This window comes from Daphnia magna, linkage group LG4 (genome assembly GCF_020631705.1).
Source record: "Daphnia magna isolate NIES linkage group LG4, ASM2063170v1.1, whole genome shotgun sequence".
Taxonomy (NCBI): domain Eukaryota; kingdom Metazoa; phylum Arthropoda; class Branchiopoda; order Diplostraca; family Daphniidae; genus Daphnia; species Daphnia magna.
In genome coordinates this window covers 10,949,767-10,964,939 of record NC_059185.1, presented here as the reverse complement: position 1 = coordinate 10,964,939, position 15,173 = coordinate 10,949,767, and the positions used below count along the sequence as shown (strand labels likewise).

The window sequence follows — 15,173 nt, the reverse complement described above, 5'->3', positions numbered from 1 at the left end:
GTCGACTTCGTAGTACTTAATTTCTCGTAGTCGACACAGTGTTTTGGTTTTTATGGGAAAGAGCCAGTGTTGAGTCCAGTCAACGAACCAACCTCCCCCCCCCCACCCGTAACCTCAGTCCCGTTGGAAGTTATGTGCACTTTGATCTGAAGAATTTATTTATCGTTTTGGTGTTTGCGAATCGCCTAACGTTTGCTACGAAATTCGCATAGATTGACACAAAGTTGCAAACACAGTTCGAGGGCGAATTCTGAACGGTGCACGCCACCTTAACTACATAAGAAAAGTCCGTTGCAGTCTACCCGACTTTTGTAAACTCTTCGTAGTTCCGGCCTTCGTTCATTTTTTTTTAACTGGTTCAGAAATGCAACTAGAAGAATCCTCAGATGCCAAAAAAGATGCTTCATTCATCTGTGGTGTTGTAGAAGGTATATGAAACAAGAAAATGAATCTGTGATGTAAAATTGTTTTATTTACCCTTATCTTTTAAAGGCTTTTATGGACGACCATGGACGTTGGATCAGAGAAAAGATTTATTCATTAAAATGCAAGAATGGGGAATGAATTCATATTTGTATGCCCCAAAAGATGACTACAAACATGTAATACTCTTCTATTAATAGTTCGTAAATAACTGCCATTCACATTAACTGAATTGATTGTGACTAAACTTTTATTCTGTGGAAGAGGGCGTATTGGAGAGAATTGTACTCGGTTGAAGAAGCAGAGCATCTAACTATGCTGATTACTGCTTCCAAAGAGTGCAACATAACTTTCATCTATGCTCTATCTCCTGGACTGGATATTACATACTCTTCTTCCAAAGAAATGGTGATCTTAAAAAGAAAACTTGATCAAGTCGCTCAATTTGGGTGTACGGCATTCGCACTACTCTTTGATGATATTGAAGCCGAAATGACAGAATCCGACAAGGAAGCATTCCAATCATTTGCACAGGCACAGGTTATTATCATAAAGCTTTCTGCATATAAATTCTTTTTTAACGTTAATAACGAGACAAATATTAGGTGTCTGTAACGAATGAGGTTTATGAGTATTTAAACCAGCCAAAAGAATTCCTGTTTTGCCCGACACAGTATTGCGCTTCAAGAGCAGGTATTAAGAGCATGGCTCGGCAAATAATCAATCATTATGATATTAAATGGTTTGACTGTTCTAGTACCTGACGTACCCAACTCGGAATATCTGAATACTGTGGGATCGAAATTGGCCCCTGGTATAGACGTGATGTGGACAGGTCCAAAAGTGATATCGCGTTTGATAACACCTGCATCAATTGATGAGCTAACGGAAGTTCTTCGACGCAAACCAGTTATTTGGGATAATCTTCATGCAAATGATTACGATCAAAAGCGTATATTTCTTGGACCTTATACTGGTCGACCTTCTGCCTTGCTAACAAAACTCAAAGGTGTATTAACAAATCCTAATTGCGAGTATGGAGCGAATTTCGTTGCAATCCATACAGTCGCCCAATGGAGTAAGTGTAGCATTGAACATGCTCACGACGAGAACCAGAGTAGTGATGCTATCAGTGCCGTGTCAGCTGATATCAAACTGGAACAAGAAAGTCGTAATGGCCGCAGCGATGACGAGGATGTCTCGCTCCCCATGCTCGTATACCACCCGCGTTTGGCGCTCAAGAAATCTTTACAATTATGGCTTCCTGAATTTAAGCGAACAAAATCCATGTGGGGACCTATTAGCAAGCCACACGTCAATAATGTTCCCCCAGTCACGTTCGGCGCTACGGGTCAATCGGGAGTTCCCTGCTGCAGTTCCGGTAGCCTTGAGGAAGGTGGTACATCCCCTGGATCGGCTCCAATGCCCACAGCAGATCATAGTAGTGCAGAGGTATTAAAAAATTAGTTTTAAAATTAGTTTCACATCCTATTTTAACCTTTTTATAGGATGCCAATGAACTCGCCAGCGATGCCACACTGACACCCTGCCTCGTTGACGGAACCGAGAGCGCTGGAAGCTCCAGTATGGTTAGTTTGGACAGGGTAGCCGAATGCCTCGAACCAATGGAAACGGTAGAAAGCACCTCAAGCGCATCATCTCAAGCCAAGAATTTGGATGTGGAAGACGTCGACGACCACGACATAAAAGAGTCGCCAATAAAAGAGGAAATGCCCAGTGCTCCTGAGCACGAGGAAGGAGATGTTATCATGGAAAGTGAAAGAAAAGAGGAGGAAGAGGACTATCAACTGACCGTAGACGACCTCTGCCTGCTTTGTGATTTATTTTACCTACCATTCGAGCATGGACCGCAGGGCATGCAGTTGCTTCAAGAGTTTAACTGGTTGAAGCTCAACGCACACATAGTCGCTAGCAATCCGTCCAAAACGACTGCAGCTGTGTCTCCCGAAGTTAAAGAATGGCATCAGCGAGCTGAAAAGTTCGACACCATGTCACGTGCATTGAACAAGTTGTTCACTCGCTTGACATACATCAATAATCGCGAATTGTTGTACGAACTTTATCCGTACGTTTGGGACATGCGAGGTGTTGTTGCCCTACTCAATTCCTACGTCAAATGGTTATGTAAGTTTTTCTTATTTTTTCCGATGCATTGGTTCTTCGCAAAGTTTGGTAATAGTTGACTCATCGTTTCAAACAGCTTTTAATCAAGGATCGAAACAAGGATTCCTAAGCGGTGAACAAGAACCATGGGTCTTCCGCGGAGGTCTTGCTGCTGATTTGCAGGTAGCTTCGATATGATTGCTATTGCTATTATTTTTCTCTAATTCTTACGACTTGTATGGTATTTACTTTTATTTTTTAGCGTCTTTTACCATTGGAATCCGTCAACGATTTGTTTCTGTATAAAACTCCGGAGACTCCCACAAGACAAGTCTACACTATCAGGCCCTATTTGGCTTCTGATGAACGCAACGTATACCAATTGTGTCATCGTCTACACATTGCCCGCACCGGGGCCAATTTTTGTGATATGGAAAAGATCTTTCATTCCTATCCTAATCTTCTTGGGGACATGTAAAATCTATTTTACTTTAGTTCGTTTTAAGCCCCATTTTTGCTGATAGATTTTACCTATTAATTTCTTGCTACTTCAGACATTTTGGCGCCTTTGTGACGCTATCACCTGAATTTTCCTTTGTTGTGGAAGACGACAACTCTGTTGTTGGGTTTGTGGCTGCAGCGGCTAATGCAAAAGAATTGCAACGCCAAATTCGCGTTGCTTGGGTTCCAGAGATGCAAACGAAATATCCCGAACTTTTCCATAGCCATTCAACTGAGAAATCTAACATTCCGGACCCTATTAAAGTAATATGTTCATCTTTTGCTTTTTACTTTATACTGAAGGGCTGTCTTATTCAGGATTTAGCTACCAAGCTGCAAAGATTGCATACAGAAGATTTGCCAGATGCCCTACTTACCTACCACCCGTCCCAGCTGAAAATGTGGCTCTCCGACACTGTTATCGATCACTCGGTTTCGAAACGTTTGCTCACTTGCGCCGTAGCTGCCTTGAGAGCACATGGTAAGCCTAAAAATCTATTCTATTTTCATCTTTATAAAGGTGTACTTTATTTTATCAATCGAAAGGCTCTTCGGGCTGTCATGTCTACGATGTCGACGTTTGCTCTATGGAATTCTACAGCCGCTTGGGTTTTGTGGAGCTTAAAAATGTAACGCATGATCAAGATGTTATGTATTTCGGCCGAATTTTCTAAGAGAATGAATACATATCAGCCAAATGATAAAATGTGGTCATGATTTCTTAGTCAGTAGTAATAGTCTCCGTAATTACAAAATATGTAGATTATGATAAGGTATGGGAAATTGAGTTATTTTTTTTTTCTCACCTTAAAATAAATGTAGTAACTAGTAAGAATAGCATCTCTCTTTCTAAATTTTGAAATGGAAAATGGCTGTTCAATTTTGAAACCAACGAACAATGGCGCCAAAAACCGGTTCCAACTACCGGATGGTTTTGGTAGATCTGACAACGCACAGTGGTGTGTCATTGGAAGTTCTTACACCTGTAACAACAAGAGATCTAGATTCACGTTCACGGACTGTCGTGAACATAAAACGTGTTTTATATTAAATCTAATATCCTAAAAAAATTCTGTTTTTCAACCCTAAATCCATTATAAGAACAACTGACTAATAATGTCTGAATCAACACCTAAACCAATTGAAAAACCCCTAAAAGTTGGGCAAAGGGTAGATATTGTTAAGGATGCCCAAAATAAATTAAGAGGTACTGTCGCCTACGTTGGAACTACCCTTTTCAGTCCTGGAAAATGGATTGGAGTCATCTTGGATGAGCCAAAAGGGAAAAATAATGGAACTGTTATGGGCAAGACCTATTTTTCGGTAATCTACATTCAATCCCCCCAAAGATTGTATTTAAATGCATTTTACATGTTTTTAGTGCAAAGAGAGTCACGGCATGTTTGTTAGGCAAAACAGTTGCATTGTATTAGATGATGGAGTTGAAGATAATCCTCCTCGTGCCACGTCTATTTCTCCTCCAATCCCTGAATCACCAGCCGTGTTTGATGACAAGTTAAAAGTGAAGAGCAGGTAAATATATGAAATGTTGTGTGCATGTCATCTTTAAATGACTTTGATAGTGTTAATAAGCCTACTGTATACTATACTATGGGGTGAAATATCTTTTCTAATTTCACACTTAAAAAACAATTGTGGTTTTGTAAATGTGGGTCATTTAATGGTCCTTGGCATGGGCAACAATTGTATGACTTTTTTACAACCTTATCTCTTTCATCTTTTTGCTTCCAAGGACAAAATTATCATCAAACAGGTAAAGTGGATTAGTTCTTGTATAATTTTCAGCTTTGATGCCCTAGCTCATTGTCAAAATAATCAACTTATCTATAAACTAACTTCGGGTTCCGTGCACCCTTCCGTTTATGCAAATAGTAGTCTTCCGTCAAAATTGACAAAGATACCGCTAGCCAAATTCGAGAAAAAAAGTCCACCTCTACTGAAGAGTCCGACTCATAAACGTGCTCCCCCAGGGAAGCTCAAGTAGGGGTTTTTTTCTTACTGTGCATGGTTGTGGCACGTTTTCTATCCATCGGATTTGAGCTACTTTTTTTGTTTGTTTGGTGTTGGTGTTATGTTTCATAATTTTTAAGTTGGCCTATGCAATGCACAAAGCTTGGGTGTTCTTTATGTGTTTTGGTATACAAGTTTAATTTAAAATTTTTTCTGTAGGCTGCCCATATTAGCTACCCCCAAAACGCCGTCATTACAACATGGCTCGTCTCAACCACAGACTACTCCACTCTCGTCACGCGTGGAGACACAGCCTAAGGCTGACGAGTCTGTTCCTTCTACTCCCAAAGGTGATTTGGCCGGAAAGCGGGCAATTCCAAGCGGGCAATTTATTGAAGTAAAAAGAAAATTCTGTAATGTACATTTTCCTAGTCATCAAATTTAACTTGTATTGCTAGACCGGTTTCGTTGAGACATTGAAAACTCAGTTTACTCCTGGACAAGCTCTCTCACCTTCTCTCTCCATGGCTATTGAAGAAAGAGTGTCGGGTCTGCAATTGTCGCAGGAAAACGAGAACCTCAAAGCAGAGATTCGCGACCTAAATGAAAAGTTGGAAACTCTGAAAGGTAAAGATTTAACATTATAGAAACACGTACGATTCTGTCATAAATCTTTATTTTAACAGTCAGGCGAAATCAGGACAAGGAAAAACTAAAAGAGGCAGATAAGATGCGGCTGCAGTTGGATCAGCTACTTGAATTTAAACGAGCTATCCTTGAATCTCAGTCACAACTACAGAAAGAGTTGGCGCGCGTTAAGCAAGAAGCAAAAGATGCTCTAATAGAACAACAGTCCAAAAACCATGACAGTGATGAGTATCAGGAGATGTTGGAAATGGCAACGCTAGACAAGGAAATGGCAGAAGAAAAAGTATGGCTCTTTTTTCTCCATCCATTATGGTATCACCATCCTCTTAAAAATGATTCTACTATTAGGCAGAGAGTTTGCAGTTGGAACTTGAACAAGCGAAGCAAAAAGTTGAGGAATTGGCTTTAGATCTGGAACTTCTGAAGGCCGAAATGAGTGAAAAGGGTATCGAAGGGGCCGGTTCTAGTCTCGAAATAAAACAACTGGAACAGCAAAACATTCGAATGAAGGAAACACTGGTCAAGTATGTTTTTTATTGTTATGAAACCTTATCAAAAATTCATGAAATTCAATCGCATCTAGGATGAGAGATTTGGCTGCCCATGAAAAGCACCAGCATCAACGCGTATTGAAAGAGATGGAAGACAAATTAAGCGAACTTAATGATCTGAAAAAAGCGAAACAATCTCTAACTACCCAAGTAGAAGAGAAACGTGCGATGGTGACTGAATTGCAAGAGCAAGTAGACGCAGCTTTGGGTGCCGAAGAAATGGTAGAGCAGTTAACTGATCGCAACCTGGCTCTCGAAGAAAAAATTGGTGAGCTTCAAGATGCTGTTGCTGATTTGGAACAGCTCCATGACATGAATGAAGAACTGCAAGAGACGGCTCGAGAGACTGAACTCGAACTTCGGGAGGAATTGGATATATCAAGAACAAAGATCCAAGAGATGATCAAAGAGCGCGATGCTATCCACGAAATGGTAGCGGACCGCAACGGAACCATCGATAAGTTCCGCGAAGTGGTTCAGCAGATGCAGCAGTCTAATCTTCAACTAAGAGAAGCTTTGGAACGTGAGACCAACAAGCCGGTGGGAGCACCGCCTGAGGTCATTGATTACCAAAAGATGTTTACTGAAACCAAGACTTTCACGAAGACGATTGATCTAGAATTACGCAAGCTTGATGTTCAGCAGGCTTTGCAGCATGTTTCTTATCTCTGTACATATATGCCGGATTCATTTATGGCACGAGGAGGTAATCACGTCATCGACATAACATTTCAGTGCCGTACATTTCAAATGTATTCTCAGGGGACTACCACAGCGTACAGCAACTGCTCTTGATGTCTAGGCTGCTCTTCAAATGCGATATGCTCGCTGCTCAAGTAAAAGAGAAATTCCCCGGGTGTGCCGGGGACTTGTCAAACACTGTCAAATCAGCAGGGGCCGACCAATGCATCTTTGGAGCACGATTCCTTCATTGGATTTTCGCCCTTCAGGTCAAATATTTCGCTGTAAACAGCATGCCGATTCATCCGATTGAAACTGTCTTTGTCTTTAACAGGGGGTTGTTCGCCAATTCTCGTATGCCTTAAACAGTTGCTCTCCGCAGCAATTCCTCGAGATGGGAACGCTGCACCAAGAGATGTTGCAACAAGAAAAAGCAATTGATTTTTACGTGGAACTTTTACGTAAAGATCAGTTGGACGAAAACGTTCAGTTAGAAGCTTTGGAGAAGGTCGTCACATATTTCAACAGTATCTACGCTGTGCAGTTTAGCTCGTTCACTAACGGTGTAGCTTTATTGACCGATCATGCCAAAGTTCTTTTGGCTTCGTGTTGTGGATTGACCGCGCTAGGTAGCCGAGTACAGTCGATGATGCAGGTATTACCGTATTTTCACAATCGTTTACTTGAACCCGTTGACCGAATATCCTCTGTGTCATAGAGTGGACATGAAGGTAGCGACGTGGCGAAATCCATTAAGGAAGTGCTCAGCCAAGCTAACCAATGGCAGCAATACGCCCGAACGATTAAGCGTCGGTTACCTACTGATGGGTCCACTGGTCCTATCAATCTTCCTGTTGAAACAACGCCCAGGATGACACAGTGTGCTGGTCATTTGTCTAGACTGCTCAAAACTATGTTGGCGTGGTGTCGTATGGTCTCTCAACAACTTTCTGTCAGCAGCGAACCGGATTCTGGTGTGGCGATTGCCAAAATGCGAGAACTCGCTCATGCGGCTGCCGACCAAGTTTACACAGACGATTATACCAGTGATAATGGGTTTTTTGACAGCATCCACGCCTCTCTCTCATTCGTCAATACTACGTTTTCGACTGTTTCAAATTCTCTGGTTGATGGACAGTACGATTTTGATGGAACACCCACTGTTGAGGTAAACAATAATCAGTTCTATTTCATCACTATCTTTTTTATTACAATTCAATATGGTCGTTCCCGTTTAGGCTCCAAAGGCGCCGGTGGGCTTGCGAGCACAGACTCTGAAAGCAGAAATCCGGGATTTAGAAAATCTGCGGCATAAACTGGATGAACGCGAATCGTTGATTAAGGTGACGCAAATTATTCTTAAAAATTACAACCATCTTTAAAGTGTCTCCTTTTTTCCCCCTGCAGGAGCTCAATATCATGTTAAGGAACAAACAAGAAGAATTGAGCGAGATGAACGTGCGTAAAGAGATGACAGAGAAGAAACTATCGAACCTTGCTCGTGATAACGAAGTAGCAACGGAAAAGTTAACGGTAATATTAAAGGAAAATTTATTTTTCCAGATATTTTAATATATTTTTTCTTCATAATTTCGATTGTTTGTTTTTTTCAGCGCAAATTGGAAGACAACATGCTGTTGTTGAAACGCAAGGAGAAAGAATTTAATGAGACCCTAGAACACTTGCAATCCGATATGGCTACGCTAGAAAAAGAAAAGGCTGAATTAAAAGAAAAATTAATGCACAGCTCCAAAAAGGTTCTGCTTGAAGGATTGACGAAATCAGCAGCCGGCCCGGCGCCTTTTGCTTTCCCTACTCATGCACCGGCGCATCCTGCTCCCGTGCCAGCAGAAACAACACCCTCATCGTCTTCTACTGTCCATGATTCGCCGCTTTTATTAAATAAGATCTCGCACTTACGTGAAGCGCTCCGCCAGTCCGAAATGGAAAAGGCTCGTTTAATGGGCGATGATTTACGGAAGAAATTTGAAGCCCTGCCTCCTTTGCGGCTACCGGCGAAAAATATTCCTGTTTCCGATGACACTTTGGAAGTGAATCGTTTAATTAAACAGGCTGCGGAACTAAAAAGGGTAATGGCAATTTCTTTGCTTAAATTTTCGGTTTCCCTAATTTTGCGGAATATTTTTGCGTCTTAGAATATTTTGAGAACCCATAGTCAATGCAAATTTATCGATCCTACTGACCCTAAATTCAACCAGAAATCAAACAACTTGTCCACACAGCTATCCATTCAACGAATGCAAATGGAACGTGACGTTATAAAACTGCAGGTAAAGCCAACGTGAATTCGTACATCGATTCACACGAATGAATTCACTTTTTTTTATTGGTACTTTCATTCAATATCATTTTAGGCTGCTGTGGCACGTTTAGCAGCGTCGCGCAAACCTGGAGCGGAAATCCGAACAGCAACTACTACTTTCCCTATTCCGGAGTTGAGCAAGGTAATCGTTTAATTCATGTTAATGAATTGCTAGTAAGAATTAACATTAATTGTTTTATCCCCATTATTCAAAGGCTATGAATGATTCGGCCGCAGTGGAACTGGGGCATTTGTCGTTACCGTTGAAGAACACTTTGGATGGGAATCAACCTCTACCGCTTGTGTTGGGCATGAAAGAAATCCGCCACCTACACCAAATGGTTTTGACTATGGTGTAGATTTAAAAAAAATGGCCTTTTTCCTTCCTGCTTCCACCTTGCACTCCTCCTTAATGCACGCTTCCTAATTTTCCGGATTTTAGCGCTCCCTTCGTCATTCCTATGGGGCAGCTTTACCGCTTTTTACATAATGCAAATTAAGTATTTATCGTATTCATCATGAATGTAATCATCAAAGCTGTATTTTCAATCTCTGCCGAAGGTTGAATGAAGTTTAACTATTAGAAACGAATCCGTCTTACTTTCTAACTGGTCGATGGAAGTCTTGTAGCAGTAAGGAAAACCAGATGACACAGGTAAATGTACGACACCATGCCTTTATCCATTTCTTTATTTGCCTTGTTTTCTCGTCCAGTCGTAGGTTAAAGTTATCAGCAGAAAACTTCCCATTGCCCGTTGAGTTGGCTGGAATTTGGTTCGTTGATGATGTCGCTAGCAGCACTGTGATTAATCCAGGTTGCTTGTTATGTTTCAATTTCTCTGAAAGCTTCAAGCGAGAGAAGAAAGAATGCTCGTCATGTTTCAACCGTTGGAAGCAACAGAGCAGTTCCAATTAATTAGGATCAGTTGGTATTTTTTTACTGAGGAAGATGACCAGCTTACAGGCCCTTCACTTGTTCCTTTCCCGGACTTTAAAATTAGCAATCGTTTGCTCAATTGAAACGAAACGTTTTGTAGTACGTATGGGGGCGTATTCAACACCAACTTTTTCCACTGCATAGAGGCACGTGAAACGGGAAGAAGAAAAATAAAGGATAACTGTACGGGACTGAACGAGTTCTTCACTTACGACAGAAGCAACAAGCCGCCCTTCCGCTCGAAACTTCTTCTAGACGCCCTTCCGCTTGAAATTTTCCTTCTCTTGTCTCATACTAATCGTCAAAATCTTGGAATATTAGTTTAGCTCCCGTGTTGGCCGTGTCAAGTGTTGAATGGCCACCGTTATAACGTTGGACGTGCCTAGTGGCTGCTGGAGGATGCCTTTATCGAACGACTCGAGAAAAAGTGACGGTAAAAAGAATTAAAGTACCCCTTTTCTTTTTGTGCGCATTTTGTATGCTGTAACACGAAACCGATATGCTCCCCTTGTTAGGGCAGGTTGATCAGGAATTCTCCCCTCGAGATATTTTGGTTTTCCCCAACTGCTTCTTTATTATTTATGCCAGAAGTTTTGGGGCAAGTTTCAAGTTTGTTTTCCAGCAGATCGTTTCCGTCCTGCACCGAATTCAGTTAATGAAAGCCGAGTTCTTCGCGTGCAGAATGTAAGTCATTTTTTTGATTAATCGTATCACTTTAAAACCAAGGCCTCCAACAAGCAGAAAACTGCTGGGTGTTTGATGTTCATCCGAGCGTCCGAAATAGGTTACGGCCACACTGGTTGACGAATACGCCTCGGTGTAGTATGGGACACACGGTTCAGCTAAAGCCATAGGTGTTGTTCGTGATTTTGCGTCGAATATCTATATAGACGGACGTCTCTCTCACACTCGAAAGCGCAACGACAAAGTGGGGCGTGAATGCTGCATTGTATTATCCGCCAGAGTGAGTGGGTTATACGATCCCAACATCCGGAGTCATGTGTTGTTATTATTTAACAAGGGCGACAGCCAATGTTGAGCTTGTTTTACCATGCAATCCTCCTCGAGTAGCTGGGTGGGATATGGGAAACTGGCGGTCAACGCGCATTCAGCACCAAAAATGGCAATCGGTGAAACGACCCAAATGTGGCAGATTTTATTTGTTGTTTCGTTTTTTTTTTGTTTTTTGCTTTCCCCATTGGTTTCCGACTGTCAGAGTGTTTACAGCACGCGCCTTGTCCTCGCCGAAATCTCGCATGGCCTATGTACGACACAGCCCGTCCGGTCTAAATGACATTCCAATGAGGATGCTGATGGATGTGGAAAACATTTTGATGATTGCTTTTTCAATCAATTTTACGTTTGTTGGTTCCAGATTATCGAGTGAAGTTGCGTGAAGAGTTTCGCTACTTTTTGCGGAGCATGTTGCAAGTCTGCCCTGCTATGGACTGCGAGGAGAATCGCTACTACAATCAGAGGCACTGTCCACCAGAGCAAGCCGGGCCGGTATGTCAACGTGGCCCATTGCAGGAAGCAGAAGATTTGAATGGTGTCGTCGTTGATGTGGGCCAGGTGGACGAACAAGTGGCTACATTGTGGTGGGCGTTGGCCCAGCAAACAGCTCGTGTTGCTCGTCGGTGTGCGGACAAGAACAACACAACCGTGCCTGTTGTTGATGCAATTCGATCCACTACAGGCGGCTGGAATGTGTGGGCTCCGGTGACTTCGCTTGCATCACGTCCCACTACTGAACCAACTTACTCCATCCTCGGCTGCTTCACCTCTACAGCCGCAGTCGTCGATCTGACGCTGTCGGGCTGCAACAGCAGTAGCAGCAGTGGCGCAGGTAGCCCCAGTATTCACAGTGAGACCATGTCGACAACACCGATGAGCTCCCCGCGTTTGGTGCGCGAAATCTGCGAAAAGTATCCGCCGATCGCCGGCCAGCGCCCGGCCTCTGCGACGCCTCAGCTGCAATCTTACGTCTACGAGACTTCACCTTCGGACGCTAAAGGCGTCCAGTTATTGCGTTACGTCCGCGTCTCTCAGAGCGCCAGCACTGATCCATTACCTAGCGAAGGCCAGCTACGTGGTTCCATGCGTCGTCCTAAATCGGAAATCGCCATTCGAAAATTCTCCGATAGCTCTGGTCAACAGCAAAATGACGACGCTTCAAGCTCAGTGGATTGTGTACAATATGAGAGTCAAGATCTCGGACGTGATTACGAGGAGCCAGCATCTAGCTACTCACCTATTGTTGTCGTGGTAAGCTTATTAGAGATTTCCTTTACTGTGCATTGTTTTCTTAATTTCGTCGAATGATTTGTTTTAGGCTATTGATTTTGGCACTACATATTCGGGTTATGCCTTCAGCTTTATTCACGATCCAGAAGAGATTCATATGATGCGCAAATGGGAAGGTAAAGTGATTTTTATTTGAGCACATCATTGCGACAGATTTTTTTTATGTTCTGAATTTAAGGCGGTGATCCCGGAATTCCCAATGCCAAGACACCGACAGTACTATTACTGAAACCGACGGGCCAGTTCCATTCTTTCGGCTACACGGCTCGTGACTATTATCATGATTTGACCACCAGAGATACTCGCCAGTGGCTCTATTTTGACAAGTTCAAGATGACACTGCATCATCAGAAACAGCTCGGCAGGAGCACTCTTATTCAAGCAGCTAATAAAGTCGATTCGCTGCCAGCCGTCACTGTGTTCGCCCACGCCTTACGCTTTTTCAAGGAACACGCACTTCGTGAACTGTCAGATCAGACGGCCATTCCCATTCATAGTAATTTATCGTACCATACCTATTGTTGAAGCGAATAAATTACCTATTGTCATGGGTGCAGATGAGGATATCCGCTGGGTTATCACCGTTCCGGCCATATGGCGATCAGCGGCCAAGCAACTGATGCGTGAGGCGGCCTATGAGGCTGGCCTCGGTTCTGATCGTTTACCTCACCAAGTGCTGATCTCTCTGGAGCCTGAAGCCGCCTCGCTTTTCTGTCGCCAATTGAAACGACACCAACTGAAAACCGAAAAGCCGGCCGAATTACAATTAACTCCAGCCAAGTTTAGGCAAACCAGGACCTCTGAAACCATGGAACAGAAGTGCGCAGAGGGAATCTATGTATGTCGATGCTGTACTGGATGTTTGTCCAGGTCAACGCTATATGGTCGTGGATTGTGGAGGAGGTACCGTCGATATTACTGTCCATCAGGTCATGGACTTAGACGGTCAACATCTTAAAGAACTTCATCGTGCTACAGGGGGTCCTTATGGATCCATTGGTAAAATTTTAAGGCACATTTCTTTTAGATCGTCAACGTTAAATAGTAACATTTCTGCTATGCATTACAGGAGTTGATTTGGCTTTTGAGCAATTGCTGGATAACATTTTTGGCTCCGATTTCATGAACCATTTTAAAACACGCCTCCCAGCGTCATACGTCGATCTGGTATAACGGGAAAATAACGAGCAAGTGTGAGTCAATTAAAATATTAATTAATTTTTAGATGGTTTCATTCGAGGCTCGCAAACGTCACGCCAGTCCCTATCGGTGCAATCCACTCAACATTGCCTTACCCTTTTCCCTGATTGATTGCTTCCGCAAATACCGAGGACGTGAAGTCGAGTTCGCCATCCGTAAACATGGCGATCCGCATGTCCGCTGGTCAACTCAAGGTGATTTCAACTCGTTTGGTCAGCCCTATTTTTTATCCTTAATCTTTCTTCAAATCAGGAATGCTTCGTCTCGACCAGGAGGCTATGAAATCTCTTTTCCAACCCACATTACGAGCTATTATTGAGGTACTTCTATGACTGAATGCGTCTTCAATATGTTTTTCATTTCATTTCGGCCGTTTAGCATATTGAGGACGTTTTGGTCCACCCGGATTTGGTCGGTATTGATTACCTTTTCCTAGTTGGAGGTTTTGCTGAATCACCTCTATTGCAACAAGCCGTACGATCGCACTTTGGAGAGCACGTCACCGTTATTATACCTCAGGTTTCTTTTAACTTTGAGATTAAATCCTCCGTACATAATGTTCATTCATCAAATATTCTAATTGGAAAGGATGTAAGCCTGGCCATTCTAAAAGGAGCCGTCCTGTACGGTGTTAATCCGAATGCCATTACGGTACGTCGTTCACGTCTGACCTACGGCGTTGCTGTCCTCAACCGCTTCATTCAGGGTCGCCATCCGATAGAAAAACGCGTCGTCAAAGACGGCATCGCTTACTGCAAAGATATATTCGACAAGTTCGTCATGGCTGATCAAAGCGTTAGCATGGGCGAACGCGTTGTGCGCAGCTACAGCCCGGCCAGACGCCATCAGCGCCGCATCGTTCTGAACGTCTTCAGCGCTGATAACGATGATGTCCAGGTAACATTTTTATAAAAATAATTATTCCGTTGGTTTGAAACAAACGTCATCCTCGAAACAACAATGTGCAAAACACAAGTCGGAATCATTCGGGTGGTTCTTGGTTACGACTTATACAGTTTGTTACGGATCCTGGTGTCCGTATGTTTGCTACCCTCTCGCTTGACCTGGGCTTTAACTACGCTGTCAAAACACGCCGTGAAATCCGCGTTACAATGGAGTTTGGCGACACGGAGATACGCGCCTCGGCTGTTGACGTTTTCAGTGGTAACACCATCAAGGCTTCGTTCGATTTTCTTGATGACAAGTCTCAATAGACATGGAACACTGTGACGTCCATGTTCACCGCAAAACAAGACTTCACAACAAAGTTCTCTATACTTGTTTGGTTTCCGGTCTTTTCCTAGCCAAATGTTATTGTTCCCAAAGCACTTTTTGACACCCAATACCGCCTCTTCGCTCAGCAATTTTCGAGCACGACTATTCACAAAGGATTTAATTTGGCGGGCCAGGAGCTCTTTGACTAAACACTTTTTAGAAAAATGTCATCACGCCGAAACATTAAGAAGATAATACATATTTTAACGCTTGACTGCTATCCTACTTTGGAGGA

At 42.9% G+C, this 15,173-nt stretch overlaps 2 protein-coding genes across 2 annotated transcripts; both read left to right on the top strand.

Moving 5' to 3' along the window:
- The first annotated feature begins 97 nt into the window (after positions 1 to 97).
- LOC116921776 (dynactin subunit 1) lies at positions 98 to 9,813 on the top strand. The gene is made up of 22 exons (XM_032928129.2): positions 98 to 428; positions 493 to 602; positions 688 to 963; positions 1,029 to 1,116; positions 1,181 to 1,875; positions 1,932 to 2,568; positions 2,645 to 2,730; positions 4,430 to 4,581; positions 5,239 to 5,416; positions 5,478 to 5,646; positions 5,706 to 5,950; positions 6,016 to 6,191; positions 6,251 to 6,924; positions 6,981 to 7,168; positions 7,234 to 7,554; positions 7,618 to 8,067; positions 8,138 to 8,242; positions 8,307 to 8,432; positions 8,513 to 8,989; positions 9,056 to 9,190; positions 9,275 to 9,364; positions 9,438 to 9,813. The coding sequence occupies exons 1-22, from the start codon at positions 365 to 367 to the stop codon at positions 9,579 to 9,581; spliced, it is 5,586 nt and encodes a 1,861-aa protein (XP_032784020.2). The 5' UTR covers positions 98 to 364; the 3' UTR covers positions 9,582 to 9,813.
- A 257-nt stretch (positions 9,814 to 10,070) lies between these two features.
- LOC116921736 (heat shock 70 kDa protein 12A) lies at positions 10,071 to 15,152 on the top strand. The gene is given in 12 exon segments (XM_045172489.1): positions 10,071 to 10,592; positions 11,535 to 12,424; positions 12,492 to 12,579; positions 12,642 to 12,959; positions 13,021 to 13,241; positions 13,243 to 13,462; positions 13,533 to 13,630; positions 13,689 to 13,857; positions 13,916 to 13,983; positions 14,042 to 14,182; positions 14,252 to 14,560; positions 14,680 to 15,152. Coding segments are annotated over 12 exon segments (2,799 nt in total). The 5' UTR covers positions 10,071 to 10,513; the 3' UTR covers positions 14,878 to 15,152.
- Positions 15,153 to 15,173: the final 21 nt, after the last annotated feature.

Bases quoted from the DNA above. Each gene is read 5' to 3' on its own strand.
- LOC116921776 (XM_032928129.2), top strand. From the start codon at position 365: ATGCAACTAGAAGAATCCTCAGATGCCAAAAAAGATGCTTCATTCATC. The intron at 964-1,028 runs GTTATTATCATA...GACAAATATTAG, and splicing joins AATCATTTGCACAGGCACAG to GTGTCTGTAACGAATGAGGT. The intron at 2,569-2,644 runs GTAAGTTTTTCT...CGTTTCAAACAG, and splicing joins TTCCTACGTCAAATGGTTAT to CTTTTAATCAAGGATCGAAA.